At 38.1% G+C, this 26504-nt stretch overlaps 4 protein-coding genes across 8 annotated transcripts in view; 1 reads left to right on the top strand and 3 right to left on the bottom strand.

Moving 5' to 3' along the window:
• Positions 1-26504, bottom strand: part of LOC144663692 (uncharacterized) — a 112705-nt gene that overhangs the window by 5940 nt on the left and 80261 nt on the right. The window contains exons 1-2 of one of the 3 annotated variants that reach the window (XM_078524720.1): positions 25595-25664; positions 691-790 (exon numbers count right to left, since the gene is read on the bottom strand). The gene's annotated coding sequence lies outside the window, so the exon portion shown is untranslated. Of the gene's footprint in view, positions 1-690; positions 791-1941; positions 2042-25594; positions 25665-26504 lie in introns of those variants that run through there. The other 2 variants (XM_078524718.1, XM_078524721.1) reach the window with 2 other exon arrangements.
• Positions 1-26504, bottom strand: part of LOC144663685 (uncharacterized) — a 116120-nt gene that overhangs the window by 24916 nt on the left and 64700 nt on the right. The window lies entirely within an intron of this gene.
• LOC144663689 (uncharacterized) overlaps positions 1-26504 on the bottom strand; it is a 116337-nt gene that overhangs the window by 47631 nt on the left and 42202 nt on the right. Inside the window, exon 9 of the mRNA XM_078524715.1 lies at positions 6616-8606. Coding sequence (XP_078380841.1) covers positions 6738-8606 — 1869 coding nt within the window. The 3' untranslated portion in view covers positions 6616-6737. The remainder of the gene's footprint in view (positions 1-6615; positions 8607-26504) is intronic.
• On the top strand, positions 11421-21537 carry LOC144663275 (uncharacterized). Its single transcript, XM_078524177.1, has 4 exons — positions 11421-11481; positions 14604-14827; positions 16591-16807; positions 21343-21537. Exons 1-3 carry the CDS (start codon positions 11421-11423, stop codon positions 16666-16668), a joined length of 363 nt encoding a protein of 120 aa, XP_078380303.1. The 3' UTR covers positions 16669-16807; positions 21343-21537.

Below are 26504 nucleotides of genomic sequence, written 5' to 3'. Positions count from 1 at the left end.
CTGCGTATCTTAAGTTCCTTGCCTCCGCATTGTATGTGAAACATCACTTTCATTTGTAATTGCATTTGTGTCGCACTTCTGGCTTGTAAACCAGGCTACAGACCAGAGTTCCCATTTACCCACAGGTGTGCGTAATTTACACACAAAATTCTGAAAGGACGCAAGCTTTTTCGTACCTACGCGTGGGATCGACACACGACAGTCAGGGCTTCTGATAACTATTACCTGATATTTTATATTACACACTGGACAGTGTGATTCTGCATAAGCAATCTCAAATAGCATAATTTATAATAAGACCCAGCACAATTCGAAGAAATTACACATTAAATTAATAATTGCTTTATTCAAAAGTTTACCTTGGCCATAACATTATTGGAAGGTGCTTTATCATGAAAACAATTAAGAAAAAATAAACCTCCACTCTGGAATTTCCAAAATTATTTTGCATACTCCCAGCCCCTCTTGAAAAAACATATGAATTCCATCACTAAAAAAGTTCTAAAGAACAATTTATGGAAAGAGGAATAGTTAAATGTTTAGTTAATGCTACAGTGCAGTTTCACTTTCACATCACCTGACCGCCGAAATACTGTTTAGTATCACTACTGGCATTGCAAACCATTACACCTTCACAAACGACAACATTGATTAAAAAGCACTGTCTTGCAAAAGCAAAACACTATTTACCTGACAGTAAAGTGCCTTCCTGTGGGAACAAAAAGTAGTTACAGATGCCGGTTACTTCCGCCGCACCTTAGCAGCGGCTAAATACAGGGATGGCACCAACCTGTAATTGGATGATAAAAATAGTATTAAGTCAATAAACTGATGCTTGACTCGGACTGACACTTTTTATTTCACTCGAAGGTTTTGTGCATCGTGTATTGTTTCGTGTATTTATTTTTAGCTTAGACCACTCAGGTTTCTCTTGTATTCTGTTGTTGAGTTACCATATTTGCCGAAACGTTCGACTGAAATTTGTAGAGCTCAGTATAGAAACGCCATTTGTCACCTAATGTATTGTAAGTGAGTGAGTATGCTAATATTTTTATGTCAATTATTTCAAGGGGGCAGAAGAACGTGAGTATTAATGAGGTGTCTGCTGCTCTTGTCTCTTGTGCTCTACCTCATTGAACCACCTGTCTGCACTTGGGATCAAGTTGCACTTTGCACTTGCAATAACTATATTGTAATATTCATGTTCGGATTTTGCAGGAAAGCAAAATTATAAAGGCCTCGCGGCTTGTGTTAAACTGCCACAGATGGCACAAACTTCGCTCTTACATAGCTTTACATGTATGCAATTTTAATAAACAATCCTTGATAATTAAAATTATTTGAAAAGTGGTCAGGTGTGACATCTCTAGTGTGCAACACATGGAGATTCATAAAATAACAGCAGACTTTGTTGAGCTACATTTCTGAAACATCTAGAATTGGGTGGCCAGCATTTGAAGTAAGTTTAATACACATATAATACTTAATAGGGAGGATAATTTCACAAAACCACGCTTAATTATGCAAACATTTTGACAGTCTTGTTCTGCATGGCTGAAGGTAATTTATGCGTGATTATGATATTTTTAATTATGCATGCAATTTTGTGACTGATTCGTTCTTTTCATGATTGCTGGTTGTGTATAGTGATAGTATGAAATACAGTGTTGCATACATAATTAATGTATGGGGCTTTGCGGAAATCTTTCCTAAAACAGAACTAAAGGAAAACGTCAAATTATTTCTTAGCCTATCCAAATCCCCGCTGGAAAAATTTCCAAAACGTTTCTGGAAAAAATAAATGGTGGACTGAAGTGTTCAATTTACGCTAGAGTGCAGAAAAACTGTCTGGTCGCACTACTGGCGCTGTAAACCATTACAACTCGTAAAAAGCAACAGAGATTAAGAGCCACAGACTAACAAAGGTAAAAAACTAATTACCTTATAGTGAAGTGCCTTTTTTTGGGAATAAAATGAAGTTAAAGACGCTTGTTACTTCCGCCACACCTTCGCTGCCTCCATTTTTGTCAACACTAGAGCTTAGTCTTCCCTAAAGAACCATTTACACAGGCAACCCAGACTCTTCTACGCAGGAATACCAATCGGATGTTTTCGGCCTTGTTTTGCTTGACAATCTTTGAAGCAAGTTAGCTAAATTCGGCTTATACGGGTTCTCACACAACCAACACTACAACTCAGTAAAACAGGCAACAGATCTAAGTAATGTCGACTGGAAGTCCAACTACACTCCCCTCCTTGACTCGTTTACGATTGAAACATTAGTTCCGACCTCCATCTAATATCTAGAGCCGCATTTTGACAAGGGACATTCTTTAAAGGATTTTCTATCCCACGATTGCAAACATTTGTCCGTTTTTTTTTTTGGCTCCGAATCTCTAATGGATTTAGAGTTTTGCACTGTTCTGGAGAGGCCAAGGTCGTTTTCCTTGTTGTAATAACGCTGATATTAGCCTCTCTAGTGACACCATATTTCCCTCTTACAAGGCTTCTCACCACTCCCATTTTTTACTCTCCCTTTTTCTTTCCTCCTTGTCTCTTGTAACTACATTTTCTATTTCCGTTGCTCTTTTATTTCTGACTAACATTTATGGAATTTGCGTAGGTCTAGCAAAGATACTTCTTCCTCTACCGGTTTCAAAATTGTCTCAACCTAGTGCTGAGGTACTTGAATCTTGCAGGCTTCAAAATTTAACATATCATCTCATCTGGCTAAACAAACTCATCCGGCGATATTTTGATCCGTGTTCCGCAGATCAATTGCAGATGGTGTATGTCAGCTAGCTCTTCTTATCTTATCTTGTTTGCTCATAAACTTCTGGATGAATTGTGACTGAATTAGTAGTTAAGAAAAAGCTTTCTCAGTTGTCTTGGCATGATCGACATGATCTAAAACGATCAGCGCAGTCGTCCCATTTCTAGCGATGAAACTTAGTTTGCTAACTAACGCCTGTACGCCCCAAGCCTGAGTACCGGCCTTCCTAAGTATCCTGCCTTCTCCATCTCGTTTAGAAAAGCTTTACACTACTCAGGATAGAACGCTCCTGACGAGTGACTTAAAATGCCCTTCCCTGGCCACCCAACAAGTTACAAATGGGTCGGAGCAGGAGGGCAAGGAAGGGGGGAGGGCTATAGCCCCCAAACAAAAATTTGGTAAAGGGATCAGCCCCCACCCCCTCCCCCCCAAAAAAAACACATTTCAGGCCCGGGACTACGGATTTATAGGCTAGCTTTACGTCCTTGATTATTCCTTCTGGGATTCGTAATTGCAAGCATTTGCAAGCATCCTTGATCCCTTCGCTACAAATGTCCAACGGTTAAATTTTTTTAACTAGCCTGGTAAGGCGAACCATTTTTTCCTTTGTAGGCAAAAAAATTTGACAATGACTCCTCTAGCTATAACATCTCTCCCTGTTACTAGACTTTCCAAATTGAGAGGAAAAGGAGATAGTCCCTGAAAACGAGGTTGACACACATAAAGTTTTCAAGATGTATCATCTGTGACGTAGCTTTTGTAGAGAAAGAATACATTTATCGCCATCAACAAATCAATCTCGATAAACAGGTTTAAACGATAGTCGGAGCTCTAGATATTGCAGACTTGTCCTTTTCCCATCCGGCCGTGACTAGCCTGCGTTGCAGACGAACAAAACCCCTATACCTGAGTTTTGTTCGTTTGCAACGCAGGATAAATGTGACGTGTACCTGTTTTTCGCTCGCTACATCACCAATAATTAGCAAGTCCTGAAGGCTGCAGAAAAAATTCATTCAACGCTCCAATATTTTAAAAGGTCTTCCAGATAGTCTAGGGCTATCGGCCAAGGTTTGCTTTCCCCCAGGTACATATATATCCCTACGAATTAAAGAAGGCTTCAAAAAACCGATAATAACAGCGGTTTAACCGGTTAAAAACACGATCCTTTCAGGATGAAGAAAAAGAGAACCTACATGTAGGGATTATAAAAGGGTCCTCAAAATTTTGCAGAACTTGCAAAATTAGGCTTCTGCTCGAAATGCTCGCAAAAGTTTAGTGGGTACTCCTTTACTCGTGCTCGCATTCTCGGTTTTTAGTAAAGGTAGTTGTTTTGAAAAGTACTCGTTGCTCGCCTAGCTTTTTTCAAAGCCCCTGCTCACAGAGAAAAACGCAGTGCTTGCATTCTCGCAAAGAACATTCGATACCCCTACATTCATGTCCTGAGGCTGTTTAGAAATCTGTGAATGCCTCGCAGGAACCCTTTAATAACTGATAAATAGGGGCTTTTGCAAATTTGCAGAGAGCTAAGCAGTCACCCGCTAGGACATTGCAGATCTCAAGGGGGGGGGGGGGGGAGGGGGGGAGGAGTGAACACTCAACAAAGTTTTATGGAGATTCAAAACCTTACCCTTTTACATGCCATTTTTGACGGAAATGGTAACCCTTTTATAAAGCTTCCATGCAAAATGGTACCCCGTTCTCATACGTACAGTAGAAATATTACATCACCTTGTAGTAAGCACCTTGTAGAAATACTCGGGTAAAACAAGCGCCCGGCGCGTCTGTTTGAGATTTTTGGATAGGACTTTTGTCAGCTATTTTGTCACGTGTACCGTAAATGATCGATTAAGCGCCACAGCGCTTATTTCATTTTCGCTGTTAAAGCTGCAGCGCTTATTTGATAGCGGTGCTTATTTCAGCTACCGGTAAAACACTGAGGGGAATACACTCTTTTTTTATAAGAACGCGTAGAATTTGTTGAGCCTGCGGATGTTCTAATTTTAGCCCATGCATTAATTTTCTTAAATTTCGGGGAAAATCTAAGCCTCAACGTTCTCATAGAAATGGTTCTTATAAATGGTTCTTATAACGAAACAAATACAACAGGTTGCATGAACACAGTTTCACAGTCTCTTTGTAAAAGTATTGCTGTTCAAATACAAGAGGTAACATGAACACAGTTTGGATCAATTTAGGTTTCTGGGAAACTGCTCACCTACCCCTCCCCAAACCTAACATTAACCCTTACTTATCGCTTTGGGCAAAATGTTAGGTTTGGGGAGGGGGTAGGTGAGCAGTTTCCCAGAAACCTAAATTGATCCCACAGCAGTTTCCCAGAAACCTAAATTGCTCCCACAGTTTTACAGTCTCTTTCTAAATACCCAAATTAGCACCGCAGCGCTTATTCGAGATCGGGGCCTATTAAAACAGACGTGTATTACGCCGTTTAAAATTCGGCGGTTTTACGCCTATTGAACGCTATCGTAACAGTCTAAACAGTGATCGCCTTTATTTTTACGTGAACGTGAAAACATTTTGGTCGTTATTCATGACACTTAAAAAAGGCCAAATATTTTTTACGTGATTCAATTTTGCAATGGGATAGAGGAGAACCTTTTTGCTCAGATAGTTTGAACCAATGAAAGTTTATCTCTGGCGTTACCTTGAATTTAAAAAACCCCGAAAATTAATGAATAAACTTGTTAGGACTTTACCGAGGAAAGGGACGACAACAATCCTTGAGGAGAGAGGGGGAGGGTACTCTCTTAGTGGACTGCACTAAAACCTACCCCCGAAAAGGGTGCTTTAATTTTACCTTGCTGGAAGGGTATGAAAAGAGAGGGATTTCACTAACGAACGAACGAATCAATTCATGCACTTCTGCAAACATTTAAAAAAAAAAATCAAACTATTATAACTGTTCATATCGTGTTTGCAAGAAATTTACTGTCTTTTTAGTCCCTGTAAACATTTTTTCAATATTTTTCATACACAACCCCCCCCCCCCCCCCCGTACCTTTTTTCCAATTTTAATACGCTGAGGATCTTTTCTATAGTCACAGAATAGAAATAATGGGATCGCATCTCTAGAGGAGTCATTGGACATTTCTTTCCATCAAAAGCGATGTTTTGCAGTTCAAAGTGATTGTTTTACCGCTCGCCCATTTGTTTTCTATCCAACATTCTTACAATACCAAGTTCTGTTAAATGTTGTGAAGGCCGCGAACTTTGCCAGGACATCTATCGCCACTTCTCCCTGATCTTCAGCAAGAGACGAATACTAACAATCAAAAGAAGCTATTTTCAATTACTGTAAAAGATTAGATTCTATGTGGTGTCCAAATTTAAATAAGGGCCGCCCTCAAATAAGCACCACACTTGAGGCGCGAAAAAATTAAGCGCCGCGGCGCTTATTTAATAAATTGGAAACAGTCGGAAATTACGCAAAAAGTAGTGGCTCGCATAAATAAGCGCCGCCTTACGGGCTCGCACATTAGTCATTCGGAACTTACTTTTTCTTTCAGGCCTTCTCTAACTCTTTTCCCCACCTTTGAAACCTATGAAACCTTTGGCAATAGCCGAAACGTCTTGAAAAATAACATTAAAACACAGTCCGCGTTAAACCTTTAACAAACTCTTTTCCTCACCCCTCCCCCTTTAAATTGTAAAACAAACAATACCAGTCTTCATCCATTCCAAAACTTTTATTTACAAAACGTAACAATACGCAGTGCTGCCCTTTTCTTTATTGCTAAATTACAACGAGCAGAACATTAAGTTCCTTAATAACAAACTTCATTATCTAACGCTGATCAGTAATATATTTACAGTTCCTTGTTAACCTTAAAACTATTTACACAAATTTTAAAATTGAATAAAAAGCGTTTTCTTTTATAATTATATTATGTTCATTATAATGTACATGTGAATTTTGCTGATATTTCTTACGCTTTCTTACAACTATTTAGATATCGAGTTTAAAACCTGATCTGTGTTGTTGAACTAGAGTTCTTAGAGATTTCTTACTTTCCTCACTGATATGATTGATCAACAGGTTTAGTGAGGTCAGTTTACAATTTGAATGCTTAAGTGCTTTGCATAGACTGGTACCACCAGTATAAGTGATCTGATTACGACTCAGATCAAGTGTGGTTACTTTACAGCTTGAATGCTGTAATGCTTTACACAACCTGGTAACACCAGTATCAGTGATCTCATTTCCACACAGATCTAGTGTGGTTACTTTACAGCTTGAATGCTGTAATGCTTCACACACCCTGGCAACACCGGTGTCAGTGATCTCATTTCCAATCAGATGTAGTGTGGTTAATTTACAACATGAATGCTGTAATGCTTCACACAACCTGGCAACACTGGTATCAGTGATCTGATTATTATGCAGAGCTAGTGTGGTTACTTCACAGCTTGAACGCTGTAATGCTTCACACAAACTGGCAACACCGGTATCGGTAATCTGATTGAAAAACAGATGTAGTGTGGTCACTTTACAGCTTGAATGCTGTAATGCTTCACACAGTCTGATAATAACGGTATCATCGAAATCATTATAACCCTTCCGTAGTAACAGTTTGGTAATGGCACAGTGTTCGTTCTCCAGTGATTCACAGATTCGTTTTATTCCAGAAAGTGTTATAGCTGAACGAGAGATTGTCAAACTATTTACATTAAAGAACTGTTCAGACCGTTCATAATGTGCTGTAGCAGCTTCCTCTTCATTCAGATCACTAATTACATCTAACAAAAAAGAAATTGCAATACAGTCCACATCATTTAAATTAGCAAAACTTATTTGGCCATCCTGATCAGAGTAGTGATGGGGATGATTTTTTATGACATCTTTAGCAAATTCCTTGTCTTGATATTCGCTGAGTAACTTTGCACTCAGGAGACGGGGTTTCCTTGTGATTGAAATACTTTTGAGTAATCTGTCCATTAGTTTGTCATCTCTTTTCTTTGACAGAATACCGGCAAAGAACTGCATAACCATTTCAGACACATTTCGTTTTGGAATTTCATTACTCATTACAAACCAACGAGCGGCCAAATACTCCTGAATAGTGAAGTGAGTAAAACTTAACTGTTTTGTGGTTTTAAAAGCAGATTCCCGAAAAGGAGGACCACAATGAAGAAGGCCGCTTTTTGTCAGTTTTTCGATTTCATCTTCTGATTCAAACTTTTCGTCCAAGTCTCTTTCGTCAAAAATTGGCCTTTGAAGTAGCTGAACTGCTAACTCTGATAATTTATCCAATGTGCTTCTGACAACATTTGAGGGGTCGAGGCTATCAGGAATTTCTTTCGTCTTACATCCGAACTCAGCATTATGTTTCAGTTCAAAAGTGTTGACGACCTCAGAATAAATGTCAATTGCTGACACAGGAAGAACAGGGAGATTACCGGTACTGTTGGAATTTTGAAGTTGAAATTCCAAACAATAACACATCAGAAAACAAAGGACTGGAATATGAGCAAAGCTAACAAGATTCTCATTGTTCATGACATGTTCAAGAACAGTGTTCTTCGTGGCTTCGTTTTCTCTGAAATACTTTTCAATGTAATCTTTCACCTGCTCTGGAGAAAACCCCGAAATTTTCACACGTTGGTCGAATGGTTTTCCTCTCAGCCTTTCAGATTTCTCGGGTCTTGTTGTTACCATAACAACACAGTCTTTCCATATCTTTCCTTTGATGAGTTTGGCACACAGTGCGGCTACCGGCATTTTTGCCTTTACATCATTCGAATACCCTTCTTCCGAGTTTCCAGCGATCTTATCAGGTTCCGGATACTCATCATACCCGTCCAATATGATCAAAACCTCCTCAAGGTGTTCAAACACATTGTTTTCAATGATTGACTTGTCATCTAAAACTGTGCAACGGTTTAAGAGCTCTTGCAAGGAAAGCTCTTCATGTGCAAGCAAATTCAGTTGACTGAATGTCAACAAGTACGCAGAGCTTATATCTGGGTTTGCTTGTGACTGTTTGAATAGTTTATCATCAGCCCAGTCCCGAATGAGCTTTCGACAAAACAGGGTTTTACCAATCCCTGCTTTCCCAATGAGAAGGACAGATTTTATGTATTTGGGGTTGTCTTTATCATCGGTACTGCCAACAAATATATCGTCACAATTTTTGACCTGGGTCCAACGACATTTGCTTTCATAATCCAGCAATTCTGTTCTTGTTGATGTGTCATCATTCTCGTGGAGGGCCAATTCATCTCTTGTTGATGTGTTATCATTCTCCTTCGTGCTACGGAGCTGTATCTGAAGATTGGTGAATATATCATCTGTTTTCGGGTAGGAAATTCCTGAGGCCATCAGCCTGGGCAGGAACTCTGTTTCTTTTCCAATGGATGCTTTCAATGCTGTTTGATACTCTCTCAGTTCAGCTTAAGAAAGAGAAAAGAAAGAAAAGAGAACAATGTCAACCAGGAATTTAAGGTATCACAGAAGAAAAATTGGCGTTTTCGTTCCAAGTGAAATTGTGTACAAAGCATCAATGGTAACCCCAATAAAGTATAATTTTCTGAAAGCTCATTGAATATAGATTGTAATTTTGGATTTTGTTTTGATTATAAAGACCAATTAATAAGCAGCGTCAGCATTTTGTATGCAATTATGATGTTGCGCATTACATTAAGTTGGTGCATGGTAATAATTAAAATTACATGATATTGAATATAAAACAAAAGAAAATATCAATTGCTTTAAAAACAAACTAACCATGGTATATTTCTGAGTTTTGATTGGTTTACAGGCCATGGTATATGAGCTCATATGGTTGGTGTACGCATCAGCAAGAAGTTCTTTGGTTGTTTTTAATAAAACAGTTATTCCCCTCGTGCTTGTTGGATATGAGATGCACTGTAGTTGTAGCAAACTCAGTGCTACGAGCCTAGTTGGCTATCTACCATCTCATATCCAATGTCCTTGTGGAATAATAATATACCAAGAGTAAAACCAAGACTAACTTGGTATACCAAGTATACCAAGGGAAAATTGAGCCACAACACACTGGTATACATTTTTGTTCAGTGTCACTGGAACCAGGTTTTTGTGGGTTCTTTTGTAGGTTCATGTCTAAGGGCTCATGGCTGGGTTGCAGACACTGCCATGCAAGTGGGTGCATGGTTCCATTGAGAACAGGCTGAGCTGTAGGACAGGCCGGCTCTTGCATTCCCAGAGCACCTGACTTCCAACTGTGATGAGAATTATTTACCACTGATTTCAAATTCCGAGTTGCTCATATCAACATGGTTTAATTGTCAACCACTGGGTTCAGAATAACAGATTACCACAGGCAAAAAACAAAAAACAAAAAAAACAAAAAAAAAACAGGCAATCTCTGCCAACACCTTAAGGTGGTTTGACTGGAATTTGTTGGGGCAACACTGCTCAAGTTAGGGAATTGACTATGTCACCATTCACAATGCCATTTAAAATTAACTGATCATGGTAGCTGTATAAGATAAAGATGAAAATTTGTTATGACTGGTGTTATTTTATAATTGGGTTGCCATAGCAACATAATGTACATGATTTCATTACTACGTTTTTTTTTCATTTGTTTGTATTTTTTGGCACCAGGAGAATAGTTAATTCCCAAACAACAAAGTTAATTCCCAAACTTAAGAGCAGCATTGCCCCTACAAAATCCATTTGAGTCACCTTAATACAGGGACATTAGTTTTAAACTCTACATATATGTTGTTAAATCATACACTGACCTTCTAACGTTGGTCTATTTTCAGTATTGCTCATGAAGTATTCTAGCCTTCTATTGAGCTCATCTAATTTGTCCTTGGTGCTTTCCTCATCCTTCACCCACTGTCTAAGAAGATCACGGTTGTGTTCTTCAAAATCAGGGTCCATACATTCTATTTCAAGGTTTTCAATAGCATCTTGGTAGTTTGCGCCTCCCAGCCGCACCAAGGTGTCTTTGATGTCATTCCAGTAGACACCAAATGTTGCATCATCAACTGAAGCGTCAGTTGCATGACCGTAAACTGTGTTCCTGTGGAACTTGATGCAAGCAATGTCAGCCTCAGGGGTTACATCTGTTACCAGAGGAAGGTTATCCCAGCCAGTGGCAGGAGGAACCAGGCTGCAAATATTCCTCAAAAGAAGTACCAGTAGCGTGGTGTCAAAGTCCCTTGATGAAACTGAAGATTTGATGGCAGGATACAGTTTGCCCCATTGTGATGGATTTAGGACTTTCTTCTTTCGAAGTGATTGTAGTTTAGCATGAACTGCAGGATCAGACAAACTGTGTAGAGGCTGCGAGGTGGACGTACCCTGTCAAAGGTCTCTCTTAGAACCTGCGATCCAACATCAACCAGAAGACGACACAACCGTGCGTAATTGGTTGTTTCTTTAGTTGAAGGAAAGGATGGTGTTTTAGAGGCCATGAAGACAAGGTTCTCTAAAATGCTTGTGCTGCAGGTGAAGCTCTTACCTAAAAGAAGAAGAAATTTATGAGAAATTAATACCTTCAAATGCCGATGCGTATTAACTAAAGATGATACATGGTGATAAACAGCTTACCCGGCCATTCCACGTAGTACTAATCAATGCAGCACTTATACTTTAACTCACTGAGTGGGAAGTAATATTACAACAGATAGCGAGATGATTATCAGCTGGATTCTGCTGAATGAAAGAGACTGTGTTATTCAGTTGTTGGTGAATCGTAAGAGTAGATCTGCATTCACTTAAAGATAGATGTCATACGCTAAGGTGTTGGGGTAAGGTTGGGCGTAGGAGGTGGCCTCACCTACATTTTCTGGTGTTTAAAAGCAGTATCTTAAATATTTCTCGGGGCCTACACTCCACTAAGGTCATGCATATCTTATGATTGCATGTAGGTAGATGCCATGAGCATGGGACAAAGAACAAACTACCCAACGGGACTCAAACTAAAGCTGTCCAAAGATGCGTTGCTCCCAAAATCCGCAAGTTGCTCTGAAGTTGCTCCAAAAATTCCACAGCGTTGTTTTTTACTACGAAATTGTCTCCAAGAGTAAGATTTCTAAGCATTTATTTGTAATTTCACTGCAACAAAAGTATCTAAATAACATTTTTAATTGCAACATTTATTTAATAACAATGATTTCTGGCACTAAGAACAATCGTGAAGATGCTGATGGTGTCATGTTTAATTCATTTCACGAGGTTTTAATATTGAATAAGCCGCCATGTTTACTGACGAGTTTTTAATACTGAATGAACCGAAAGTGGAAACATCTTCGGAACTTCCTCGGAAATCTTTGGCAAACTTTGTTATCTTCAGAAAAGCTCAAATAACGCTCAGAAACGTTCGTATGACCTTCAAACAACAATCGGACAATTTTCGAAAATCTTCGGTCTAGCAATTGCTCAGAATACAAAAAGGTGCTCGAAAGGAAGAAAGTTGCTCGAAATAAGAAAAGTTGCCCAAACGTTGCCTAGCTTTGTCATCATGGTACCTTGGTGTTACGGTATGGCCTTAAACGCTTTTGGACACTATCAAATGATGACTCTGGTATAAATAATCACCGTTACCTGTATACCTTATATAGGGAGCCCTCGGCTAAAAAAATTATGAAGTTGAACAATATTGAACATTACCAAATTCGCATTGTATAGACCCTTTGCATGAATGGCGTCTTCATTTGAATAAGAATACTTATACATCCTTAGCCTCGCATTCACGTAAAACGTTTTGGCTATAAACATCCTCCGAGGCTAAGGATTTACATAGTATTGTTATTCAAATTTGGGCACCATTCATGCAAAGGGTTTATTAAATGAAATAGTCAATCATTTTTTACCTTTGTGTCGCTCAAGTAATCGAAGGTCGCTTAAGGTTAACCGTTTAAAATATCTCTCGCGAGAGTTCACATTTCTGCCAAAAGGTAAAAGAATGTTAATCTCATGTTAATTATCTTTCTCGTGATTTTCATTGGCTCCTAGTCATTTATTTGTCTTAGCCCTGTTAATGCTCTGGTACAATTGTTTTTAAGTGCAGTAGTGACGTCTTCTTAGTTCCCACGGTCCAAGAACCCAATATGTGTGCAATGTAGTTATTTAACAGGTACATTTGCATCAGCTCGAACTTAGCTTATGTTGAATAACTTTTATAGTTCATTTACTGAAAAAATAGGGGCTTTGGAAGCAAAAAAGCCTTTGACAACGCCTTCGCTTAGCAGCCGTTAGTGTGTTTTTAATTTTGCAAGTTTTAAATTATTACTGCACCCGCGACACGTCAAAAATATGCCTTTGTTCACATAACAGTATATTAAACCTTACAATGGCTGCGGTCTAGACTTTTAACTATAGTAAAGACGACGTTAATTATAGTTAGCTATTTCGGTAATGTGACCGCTTCTCTGTTCACCCTAACTATAGTTTACGCCTCGCTGATCCAAAACAATACAGACTAACTATAAATGTTCGGGTTGTAGCCAGGCATGTTAAAAATTTTGTAAAAAACGAATGAAAAAAGTGGACACTGGCTAAAAATATTGTTTTTGGACGTTTCGGCCACTACTGTTGCCTTCTTCAGCAAGATAAAAATGCAATTGTTCAACGGCGTCCTGTTAAAGAGGGTCCTGAAGGGGGGGGTACCAAATCCCATTTCCCAGCCCAAATGTTGCCCAAATCCCATTTCCCAGCCTATTTTTTGTCCAAATCCCATTCCCAGTAGTAAAATTCCCAGTGTATGGAAAACCGGACTTAAGCATAATATATTTGTTGTTTTGATTGTCCTAAATGTAGTCCACTCCCTGAGCTCTCCCTTCGGTGAACCCAGGTACAGGCGTCGTTGAGCTAGTCCAGAAATATTGACCTGCATGCGCATTCTCAGAAATCTGTCAGCTCCACCCCCTCCCAAAAAAAGGGGGAAGCATTCTCGTCCCCATAGCCCTTTCGTTTCTCTTAGCCGGCTTGGCACGAGAAAACGGAGGGCTCTGGGGAAATAGGATTTTTGAATTAATTCGAATTTTTTTGATTGGCTGTTTGGAACAAAGAATTCCTAAACGGAAGTCAAAAACATAACGACTCTCTCATACATTCTTTTGAAACGTCATGACTGCATACATGAAGACCGGAAGTCCTAGAATCTAGGACTGGAAATTCTCTGTCCCCAGAGCCCTTCGTTTTCTCGTGCCAAGGCTCAGCCGGCTAAGAGAAACGAAAGGGCTATAGGGACGAGAATGAGGGGGAAGCTAAAGAAACCAAACCATAATCGACAGCACCTTTGGAAACGCACGCACAGATGTTAAATTCAAAAATTTAGTACTTGTGGGTTTAATACCTATTCATTACGGAGATTCATTACCGTTGAGACAGAAAGAAACCGGCTGGGTTGGTGTTCATGGGGGGCTGCTGTCGCATCGACGGCGGACCGGGATGGATGGCGCAGTTTTAGTCTCTGGCCGGCCTCAAGAGTCCTCATGGGCCCGATGAGGATAAGTAAGTAAGTAAGTAAAAAAGTATTAGCGGGCGCGCGCATGCGTAGCCCCATACCTTAGAATTTTTGGGAAACCATCGAGCCGGAAAATTTTGGTTGTCACGTGACCGTCCGACAGTACGCACGGAAAAGGACTGGGGATGAATTACTGTGGCAACCCGCGTTTTTTTGGCGCGAAATCTCAGCGTTAAATTCTCTTGGCAAAGAAATTTTTCAAAACGACTCGGGCTATTGTCAAATTCTATTCAGCGAGTCTGAAGGTTAGAACTTGAGAAAAACGTATTTATTTCGGTCTCTTGTTATGTCAATGTCGACAAACGAGAGTGGAGGAAACTTAACTTCGAGGAGACAGGGCAGTTAAGCGAACTGCAACGGGAAAGAGAGCGAGAAATATCAAGAGAGAACAGACGAAAACGTAGCGAAGAACAGCGACAAAAAGAGCAAGAAAGGTGCCGACAGAACAGGCAAAGAAATAGCGAAGAACAGCGAGAAAGAGAACGACAAAGAGGACGGCAAAGAAGGCAAAGATGTAGGGAAGAACAACAGGAAAGGCAACGGAGACAAAACGAACAGTGTTTTGGTGAAGGTGAGTACGAAACTGCAGTGTTACATTTATACCGTATTTTACTTGCTTAAAGCTTATGTTATTCCTTAGTTTTGCCACTAAAAAAATATTACTATTCGTTGAAATTCAGTTTTATAAATAGGAGCCTGAGAGTTTGATTCTGTGATAAAAATGTCTTCGAGACTGGAAAGCAAATGCTCGATGAAAACCGGGCTAAAAGCATTCCGGTTCAGTGTCAGAAGGAGTAAAAACACTGAAAAACAACATTTCATTTTCCAGTATGTTCGATATGTTTTCTTTCATACTAGCTGTCACGAATTTTTGATTTTTTTCTCTCGTTTAATGCGTTCTCCGGGTTCGCATAAAAGCCGATAGCTCAGTTTGTTTTATATTAAAAATTTTGAATTTACTGTAATACCGGTATACCCGGCGCGTTGTGAACTTATCAAAACTTAGGGAGTAGTAGAGAGTGAGTTTTGTGACATCATTTCACAATACTAATGCGGACAAAATGGCTGCTGATGCCAGATAATGTAAATCTTCCCCTTTTTGGAAGGACAAGAGCCCATCTTAAATGTAGCAACGGACTTAAAAAATCCCAGAGAAAGCTGTGTGCCTAAAAACAGAATCTGCTGCGCTAATAGAGAAGAAATTCTGCATAAATTGCCCACCATGGATTTTCGGACCTTTTGATCTGGTTTATGCTGGCGCTGTAGTTTTGACGTTTCTCGGAATTTGTCTAGCACTTTCCCGGAATTGACGGTACAGTAACCTGACGTTTATTTTGTATTATAATTCTTTTCTTAGTTATGCGTGTTACGTTGTGAATAAATCGAAACCGAAGGCTATGAGCAATCGATGAAAGCCATGACAGCTCATGATCAATCAGTATTGCAAATTATCGAAAATGAATAAGCTTATTAAACTCAATCAGTCGGTTGATATTGATAATCAAAATACTACCGGCCCTTACTGACAGCTGATCTGACAGCACTGTTGAATTGAGTATTAGTTTAGAAATTCTGTAGATTGATTTATAGACATTTCGTGCTGTTTTATGCTGCTGTGATTTGCAAATATTTTTATCATCTCGAATTACCGCTTTTCCGAAACTGTGCAATCAAATTGATGTCATTTATAGCTAACGTTTGCCTGAATGTTTAACGCAGTTCTTGGACTACTGTATTTCATTGTGTGATTTACTACTGTCTTCTTTTTATTCACGGTTAAACGACTAAGATACCAGGGCTTCTTTTTACATTCCGTTTTCATTTGATGAAAACTGAAGGCAATGAACGATCTATGAAATGGTCAAAATGCATGATATTGCATTGCAATCGATATGACTGAAGAGGTGACAATCCAAATAATTCAATAACAATATTGATAATTGATAAACAATATTGAATGCATAAGCCTTTGTTGTTATCCAATATCATCGGCCATTTTAAATTTTATCCTTAAATAGCAGACAACACAGTAATTATCAATTATCGATCTAATAAATGACATTGAATTTTAGCAGTCCTAACACATTACAAGGAAATATCAGACTGAGTCCTTTTATCAGAACAACTTTAGAATGACGACAGTTTGATTCTTTCTGAATGCAATAGAGTTGTTGATTTATGTCATACATTTTAGCTGAGCCTATTCATTACCTGTGTGCCCCTCTCTTTCAGTGAATCACTAAGTATCAACACTGAGAGATAAATATTTCTGATCAGTTATTGTCATCATCCAGATAATAATGATAATTGACATATTTTTGCACGTTTTGGTAGGAATGTACTATTATGGTGCAGACGAGTCGCAGAGGCCTGAAGATTTGGAAAGGATTGCATCACATAAAGGATTCTTAATTTCTGAAAATCATGGTTTGGGCAATTGTATGTTCTATGCACTGGTGGAGCAACTTCAAATAATGTGAAAGGAATAGAAATTTCACATGAAGAAGTGAGAGTGAATTTGGTGCAATTCCTAAAGGAAAATTACAACTTGGTAAGTCATTGATAGTGTTTCAAGTGACATTGTAATTTTGTTAGTAAAAACTACTAACATTCATTATTCCATAATTTATAAAAAAAAGACTTGATTTTAGTGTTTAAGATGGAATCCACTAGGAAGTCGAGTAATTAATATTTATTAAAGTTGGACAAAAGTCAAGTACCAGAATAATTTAAAATATCCTATTCCTTATTGCGTTATTTCCTACCCTTAATAAAAGGTAAAGATGTAAGTAATTATCCGTGATAACACCAACAATAATTTCTTATCAGAGTCTGAGAAAATGAATTTCAAAGTTCACAAGGTATAGGCAACATCTCACGTGCAGCCATTCAGTTTTGTAAATTCGTCTTAAGGTATCAGCCACCCTTCAGGACCGTCCGCGCCCGGATCGCTCCAGCGCTTTTGTTTTTAATACAAACCCCTACAAACCACACATTTTCTGAAAGCTTAATAGTTCCAGATTATGAATTATTCCTTTAAAAATGACGAAAACTTAAAATAAACGCAAAATTGAGACGTTTTTGCGAAAGTATATGTCTGTGTAAATGAAGCTCCAGGCCCGCCGAAAATAAGCGGAAGAAAACGATAAACATCGCGTTTGCCTCTTAACACCTTTCTCTAAAAAACCGTGTCTCAGATTTTTGACAAGTGCGTTTGTTCTTTTGTAATGCGCAGATGAAGTTAGGGGAGACGAATCATCGCCACTTCCTGTGGAAAAATATAAATTATTCGAAAACGAGAAAAGAAAACAAAAATCGCAGACACGGTTTTGGAGAAAAACTATCTGGCAATAAGCTGGCCAAATTTCAGCCAAATCGGTTCAGGGGCTGCCGACTTGGAGTTAAAAACGTACGTTCAACTTGTCGAAATTTTCTTTCCGAGAAAAAAGCGAAATATATTTTTTTGCGGAGTCTTACCCATAATGGGATTATAACGCCTGGAACGTCAAGGTTGATGCTTACCAGGAAGGGTCATCCTTCTCTAACAATAGATGCTTGACAGGTTACATTCAACAGGCAAAACATTTACGCGGAACGTGGCGATATATTTTTATCTTCTGACCGGATACAAATCGAGGTTTATACAGTTTATAGAAAATTCAAAATTTTCGCTCCACATACGGAGCCGCATTTATGTTATATAATTTGACATGCTTCGAGTTTGGTTGTGTGCTAATTCATCGAAAGCGCGACAAAGCCGCTAACAAACGGCGATTGCTGCTGAAAGTGAAAGTGAAGCCTCGAAATAACGTTCGGTCAACACAAAAGAAAACAGGCTTGCCGAAATGAGACTAGTAGTTCTAGCTGGGTAAGAATAAATTTGATTTAAGGCTTACATAATTTCAGACAACAAATATCGTCGATTGTAAACCCTAAATGTTTCACAAGGCAGGCCGTATCCACCGTCACTGTCGTTTTATTTCAATATTTACCGGTATGCGTGTCTGTTTCCATTGAACAGTAGCGCGTCTTCTATTCAGTGTGACCACTTTCTTGATCTTCAACCGGTTCTTCAACATGAATTTACGATCGGCTTTCATTTGTTGGCGCGGAAACCGACTGCCCGCATTCGGCGCTTTACCTTGTTCTTGCAAATATGTTCTTGCGTGAACAATGGATCTGGGATTTCGTGACGCGTTGACAGGACATCTCAACGGGCAATTAACATAATTAACCTTGCAAAAACTTTATCGCGCAATAACTTCGCGCAGAAATAAGATTTTTTTGTGAACTTTTTTGTAAAAGAACGCCCTTGAAGAGCTTTATCTGAACATCACAAAATCTCAAATTTAGAAAAACTGCACCTTTTAACGGTGGCTGATACCTTAAGCGATTCAGTGGAATTTAGCGGAACTTCGAAATTTGTTTTTGATGTTTGGTGTTGTTAGAAAAGATTTCTTTTGATAAGATATTTGAAGCAGTAACAAAAAAGTTTGCAATAAGGTACATAATTTTGTCCAATAACTACTCGAAGTCCTGGCGGATTTCCCCTTAAAGCATTTTCTCACAAGTGCGATTTTGTTTTTAATTTCACTGCCTTATTTGTTGATTGATCACACAGGCTTTAAAATGCAAAGGAGCTACTTCTTGCTTGAGTGCCCAACTTTGTTTTAGATTGACTTGTGTCCTTTTCATGTCATGCACTTTGGTACTGTTCCCTCATTTTTCCCGTTGTCTTTCTCGCTTGACTTTACGCTGCTCTTCCGTTTTTGTTCCTTGCTTTTTACCTTCGCCTTTCCATCTCTGCTTCATGCTGCTCTTTGTTTCTCTTTCTTCGACTCTTTTTGCTCTTTGTCGTTCTCTGTCTTTTTCTAAACAGTTTTTAGGGGTTTTGAAAACACACGTCTGGGTACAATATTTCGTTGGAACATATTATTAATGTATTCTGATTTACTTTGTTACTCTTTCTATAGACTTTATAAGTAAAATTGATCATGAAAATTGTTTACGAAGAAATTGGCTGAAAGCCCTGGGGGGGGGGGGGGAATCCAATGGAAGAGACAGGGATGTTTTTATTGTTTTGCTTAGAGGTATACATGATTTAAATTATTTCAGATTTTGGTCTCTCTTTGTGTGTTCTGGGAAAAAGGAGGGTATTTTTTGCCTTCAAGGTCTCGTTTAGGGTTGCACAAGAAAAAATATAGAAAAATATCAATTTTAAAATGTACCAAAATGGTATCTTTTAGGGGTCAAAAAGTGTAATCAATGCCCAGATTGGTCCCCTTTAAGGGACGGTTTAATTCAAATTTTCTGACGAGCATCTCTGCCTGTTCGATATGGGAGTCCCCTTTCCCCACTAACTTCCAGGGCTGAAAGTTACTTAATTTCTACAAGTGCAACTAATTAAATATCTTTTGGGCATAAGAATTTTCCTTATCTTCCACCGTGAACAAAAAAGGTCATTACACAGCAAATTCATCTATCAAGTAGCTCAGTAAACAAAAAGGCAGTCAATTTATAAATTTTAAAATACTTTTCTTTTATAAGACTTGTACTTGTACTATACGTATATACTTTGTGTGAATTGAATTTCTTTTATTGCCATTCAAGTACAATAAAAAAGATATTTGCTAGTCCAAAACATGACTTTGACTTTTTGTTTGCACAGAATTACTGCATTGAGATCTTGGTACATGTAAATAGTTCCTTTGATTTTAGGAACAGAAAAATATCAATCTATCGCTAATTAATTATATGTCATTTTATTTGTTTTAACCCCTTGGAAAATTTGTTTTTCCCTAAAAATTATCCTGGTTCTTGAGGAATTAAATATGCACAATTAACATGTAACAGCATAGTAAATATAATGTTTTCATTGTTTAAGAAAAGAGGGGGTGGGGACGGTTGAGGCCCAGGGTTACTGACGGGGATGAGCGAAGAATTTTTTGGGTTTGAAATTTTCAATTCCGAGATTTTTTTGGGTTGGAAAATTTGGCAAGTATTTTTTTTGGGTGTCTGTATTTAGATAGGGGATCCCGGATTTTTCGGGGTATTAAAAACGAACTTAAGTGCCTTTGTCCATGGGCCTTAGCGTATTTTATGGTATGACAAATAAACAAAATGGGCGTTCTTTGTTATATGTTATTGCCCCTCCTGGCAAATTAGGGGTAATTTGACAAGGGTTTTTTTTTTTAGGGGGGGGGGTTGTATTTGGTCCAGGGATTTTTTGGGTAATGTCAGAAGACTTAGGGATTTTTTGGGGGGTTCTGAGTTTTGCCTCCATTCGATCATCCCCGTCATTTACCCCCACCCCTCCCCATTGAGGACAAAACTGGGCCTACAAGATCTGCTTAACCTGACCTGATAAATTTTCTGGACTACTTGTAATGATTTTGTGGGAGAAGTGCAAATTGACCTGTTGGAATTCCGATTGTTAATACCTAACTTTAATAACTAAGCTCAAGCCCTATCTTATCTTGTTGTCGTACTAGGTATAAGTATACATAGAACTTAAATTCAGCTGAAATTCCACATGGAAGGAAAGACTTACTGAGTTAACTTTGATAGCTGCTAAGGCCAGAAAAGCCAGCTGAGCTTGTTGATGAGCCGGGGTAGAGTTTTTTAAAGCTTAGCTACACCCCTGATTAAAGTTTTGGGCAGAATATGCATGCTTTCATGGAATTAATCACAGTGCTTTCAACAGCACCTGTTAGAAAGCAATTAAGATAAGAGTCTTAAAGCAAGTTATTTTGTAGGGAAAACTCATTAATTTTAGCTGCTGATTCACCCCAAAACTTAAAAAACTCACCAAAGCTCCGGCATGTGCCAGGTCCTAAGCTTATTGATTAAGCACTATTAATGTCTTCAGTAGGTTGAAAAAATTATGCTGTCACACTCACTGTGAATTAAGGATTTTTTGGTCCTGAACATATCTCCCAAGTGAACACAGTTCCTGGGCGGCCCAGGCAAAACTTTGAAAAATATCTCTTTTTTATTTATCTATAGAGTCTTCTGAATTACTTTAAAATTAAAAAATATTGATGCCAATGATCATCAACAAAATTATATGTCTTTTGCCTTTTTCAGGGTTAACGTACACGAGTAGTGGAATTTTCACAGAGAAATGCAGACACACAGAGAGATAAATGAACACATTATTATTTATTCATTCAGATTATTTTTTTCATTGCATGTACAAACTAATACTTATGTACTTGCACTGTATATGGACTGGTGTAATTTTTAAGTTAATAAAATAAAGCCAGAGGTGATACAACCATGTACATATTTCTTAAAGGATCTCTGGTAACACAATATAAAAATATTATTCATTTATTGCTACCCAAACATTTAATTCCCAGTGCTCACACTGCAAAGAACAGTAATCATGATAATGGGATAGGCTGCAGTTCATCAATCTCTATTAACAAATATCACATGTTGCAATACTGTTTGTAGCCAGCCAAATTTTTACTTCACCGAAACCAAACTCAGTCATTAAATGATAAACATTGAACACAGCTATTTTGGTTTGTGGGTGTGTCTCAGTTGTGTCTCACAGATCAGTTATTTGTTGAAAAGTCTTCTGTTTCAGTACAGTTAATTATTATGTTATATTTGTTGCTCATGCTTGCTGTAGCATATCAATAAAGATAGCTTCTAAACAAGGAAACAACACAGCTTCAATATGGCTGAACAACACAACACTTTATTCACTAAGCATCCTGGGTACATATGGTGCAATAGCTTAACACAACTTCCGGTTATGTAACAGTAGTCTAAATATATTACACTTGCATGGTTTGATATGCAGGCAAATAAATGGTTAAATTTTTGCCAAACAATCTATACCTGAGTTTATGACTAACAAACAGTATTTCCGCTTGTGCAAAATTAATTTTTGCTTAGTTTACATGTAGTTAACAGAACTGATATGAAGGGAAAAATGTGCTTAATCCTTTTGGGGGACCCTACAGACTGTATTTGGCACTATGACAAAATGTCACTATTTTTGCCTGGGGCTTGCTTGCTTGTTTAACTCCAGTTTGCTAGCAGAAAGCTGTTATTTTTCGTATTGGTCCACCATTTCCATCAAAAAAAAGCTGCCATTTGGGGTGAGGGGGTGGGGGAGGGGGCGGGGGAGGAGAGAGGGAGCGGGGGAGGAACAAGTTACATGTAAGTGTGGATTCCTTGTCAGAAGAGATTTTATCCTAATGTTTGTTTATCACTTAGCTACAAAAAACAAAAGCAACATCGGCGTTTTCTTTCTTTCATCTTTTGTAAAATCTGGAAAGTGTGTGTGTGTGTGTGGGGGGGGGGGGGGGAGGAGGATTTGACCCTGTTTGAAATCCTTAACAGGTGGGGCATCTACAAAGTGAGGAATAGGACCAAACTTTTCAAAATATGGTGCTGTTCATGGTTAAAAAGGATACAACTATATATGTATATAAAGAAAATAACATGAATCAGTCTAAAAGGTTTAAAGGGCAAATAACCAGGGAGCTCCGCTTTTAGGCTTGCCTAAATCTATATATTACGGCTTTAGACAAAGGTTATGACAAATTTTCTTGTAGATGTCGCGCTAATTTGTTGCGTAGTTGAATTTTTCATTTTAGCAAACTATTTTTACCCTAGCGCACACGTTGCATGTAAGAAATGCCACACGTCTCTGTGGTTTTTCATTAGTTTGTTTTAAGCATGCACATGCAAGTTATCCTAGACTCTCCCTGTTTTGCACCTGGGTCGCAGAAGGAATAGTTCAGGGAATGGACTATCCAAAATCATGTTCTGCTAGTTATATTATCACCAATACTGTTGAGAACATCACTTTTCATTTGTTCGTTTGTCTTGTAGAGGATGATAGAAATTTTCAGTAGCTTTAACTAAAGCTATCAAGTTTTTATCCCCTACTAACCACTACCCTGCAAAACTTACTATCACTTCTTTTAAATATTCCATTTGTGCCCATGCTCAGTCATAGCAGTTCCGCTGAGTAGCTTAATCACTTACACGAAAATTGATCGACGCTTGATGGACACTCGTGCAGTGTAGTGGTTTCGTTTCAGAGTTAATTTTCAGCGTTTTAACTGTCTATGCCGGACTTTGAGAATATTATAGAGCGTAAAATATGCAGGTTTCGTCATGTACTGACATGCTTCCCATTCCCATTTTTTGTTTCCGAATCCCAGTCCCAGTTACCTAAATCCCATTTTCCCAGTGAAAATAAACGCAAATCCCAGTCAAAATAGGCAAATCCCAGTTCCCATTTTACCCCTTCAGGACCCTCGTTAAAATATGTAACGAATGTGTGAAAACTAAATGAACTTCCGAGTGCAACAAAAGTCTCTAGAGCATTCTTAATGAGACTAACTATATATATACCCAAGCAAGGTTCATGGGTTAGTCTTCAGTTTACAAACGAAAAACCAATCAGAATGCGACAATTCTTTTCGCACGTGCAAGTTGAATTAATATGCAAAACAAAGCGTGAAGGGAAGGGAAAAAAGAAAAACAACATGCCAAGAAATTACATAAAGCTTGAACTCTTCAGCTTCTAGCATCCTTACTGCATTTTATTTTCTTCAACGCCGAGATGCCGTGCAAAAGTAGAAAAAAATAGAGGAACAACTGGACACAGATCAACAACAAGGGCTGTCATTAATTAATTTAAATTCGAAATTAGTCAAAACATCAGAACTAACTATAGTTAAGTGCATTGGTGTGACCGCTTAGACGACCGACTTTACTTCTCTAGAATTAAACCTAAGTGATTCATGTTTAATAAATCAGTAAACTTCGGGTTAGTTTTACAAAGCGATTGTTTTTTCGCTCGTGTTAGCCTTGTGGGGGTTTAGCCACAGCTATGTTACGATTTTGTCTGTCAACAATATTTTATACACTACAGAAATTTCTCAAAAACCCCGAACTAATTTATAGGAAAAGTGCACGCATGCTCCGTCTAACCCCCGGCATTAATTATGCATACAATCTTGACAGTCTCGTTCTCACAATGAATAGTCTTTGAAACTGTTACATAATTTATAGTATGTGGTGAATCAAGATATGCTGCTAAAATTCATTTTTATTTAGGTTCTGTATATATTCAGTTAATTTTCCCATCAGCACATCAGAACAGTCGACAAATCTAATTGAGTAACGGCAGTAAACCCTTGAGTTAAAATTCGAAAAGAAATCTTAGAGAATTAACGAAATGTTTTTATGGCGAAGCCAAACATGATAATGCCATAATGATATTCAATAGCTGAAATTGCTTCTGGTCGCACTACTGGTATTGCAACCCTTAGACCCAATCGCAAAAATAAACAGAGATTAAAAGCCACAAACTAACAAAAAGTAAACACTAATTACCGAACAGTGAAATGTCGTCCTTTGGGAATAGAGAGTATTTGCAGATGCTTGAAACTTCCGTAACACCTTCGAGCTCACCGTCGTTTTAAACTGAGTTATTCGATATCATGCAGAGCAGTTTTTACAAAGCTCTGTTTAGCAGCTCGCTTTCATTGGTGAAAACAGAATAACTTGAAGCGTCTATAATTGATTCACGCATTTGACGCCAAAAGAAATGCATCTTCCTTTATACTTTTAAAGAAAACAAAAGCCTATTAGCATATATAGAGATCCACGCTCAAAAATTTAACGTACACTCTTCGACAAATTGAAGAAATGATTCAGGCATTTAGCATTGATATTTAACACATAATATAAGGTTATTCAAAAAAAGCAGAAGTCTTTTATCTGTTGTAACATTTCAATAAGCTAACAGGGCCGATCAATGAACTTGAGACTCTATTGCAAAGACGCCTGTGTGAGTTTACAATGGTAAACTACGCTGAGTGTTGGCATCAATTTCAAACGAAATTCAACCTTGTTACCAGCGTCACCAAGTGACCTTCCATTTTCCTCTTGTAGATTACTCAGATCATTATGTATGTTAATCCGAGCTAAACTTTCACTTTACTGGATCCTTTATCTAACAGTCTGGATCCTTGAAAGTTTTAAAAAATTCGTAGTATACAGTGAATCGAAACGTGCTCCTTAAATTCATTCATTTGTATTTACAGGTGTATCTTCCGTATCAGAACAGACAAATCTGGGTGAGTAATGCCAGTTAATTAAACAGGTGAATTCCTCACTGGAAAATTTTTTAAAACTTAGAAAACTAAACCTGAAGAATTTCTTTATGATAAGGAAAATAATAATAATGCTATGATCATATTGCCTCTGGTCACACCACTAGCATTGCCATCCCTTACACCAAGTCCCAAACAGCAATAGAGATGTAAAGCCACAGACTAAAAAATGTAAAAATACTAATTACCTAACAGTGAAGTTCCTTCCTTTGGGAACAAAAAATAGTTACAAATGCTTGAAACGTCCGCCAAACCTTCAAGTTCGCCGTTGCCTTTAACTGAGTTCTTGGCTAGACTCGATATCATACCGAGCAGTATTTACAAAGCTCTGCCGTTTAGCAGCTGGATCTGATTGGTGAAAACAGAATAACTTGAAGCGTCTACAATTGATTGATACATTAAGCGCCCAAAAATAGAATTACACCTGCCTTTTACACTTTTAAAGAAAACAAAACCCTTATTAGAAAATATAGGAAATCACACTGAAAAGTTACAAGTACAAAATTCAACAAAATGATTCAAGGATCTAGCATTGACATTGACAGTTAAGAAAAAGTTATCCAATATAATCAGACATCTATCGTCTATTGTAAAGTTACAGTTAGCCAACGGGGCCGACCAATGAAGTATAGGTTTCATTACAAAGACGCCTGAGTGAGTCTACGACCGTGAACTATATATACACTTGCTACAATGCAGTCAAAAAAATTTAAAAAAAAATAAAAAGAGATTTAATCTGAATCGTGCTCTACAGTTAACACACATCGTAGAAAGAAGAAAAATTAAGAAAACCGATAGTGGCTTTGTCATTTGGACACCTTAGGCGCACACAAACTTAATTAAAACAAGGTAAACACATGGTTAAATTTCCAAGAAAACTATTCTCCTCTTGATGTTCATTGGATCCTCGTCATTTATTTGTTTTGCCCTGTTGGTGTGCTTTGGTTTCTGCCGTTAGAGCATTATGGCGTTCTTCTCAATTCCCACGGTCCAAGAACCCAAATATGTCTACAATTTAGTTATTTAACTAGCTACATTTGCGTCATTTCTAACTTACTTGCAAAGAAAGGCTTTGGAAGCACCTTCTGCTTCGCTTAA

Source organism: Oculina patagonica, chromosome 8 (genome assembly GCF_052425735.1).
Source record: "Oculina patagonica isolate OP01 chromosome 8, crgOcupat, whole genome shotgun sequence".
Lineage (NCBI taxonomy): Eukaryota > Metazoa > Cnidaria > Anthozoa > Scleractinia > Oculinidae > Oculina > Oculina patagonica.
Note: the sequence above shows the minus strand (reverse complement) of the source record. Positions and strands in the feature narration are given on the sequence as shown.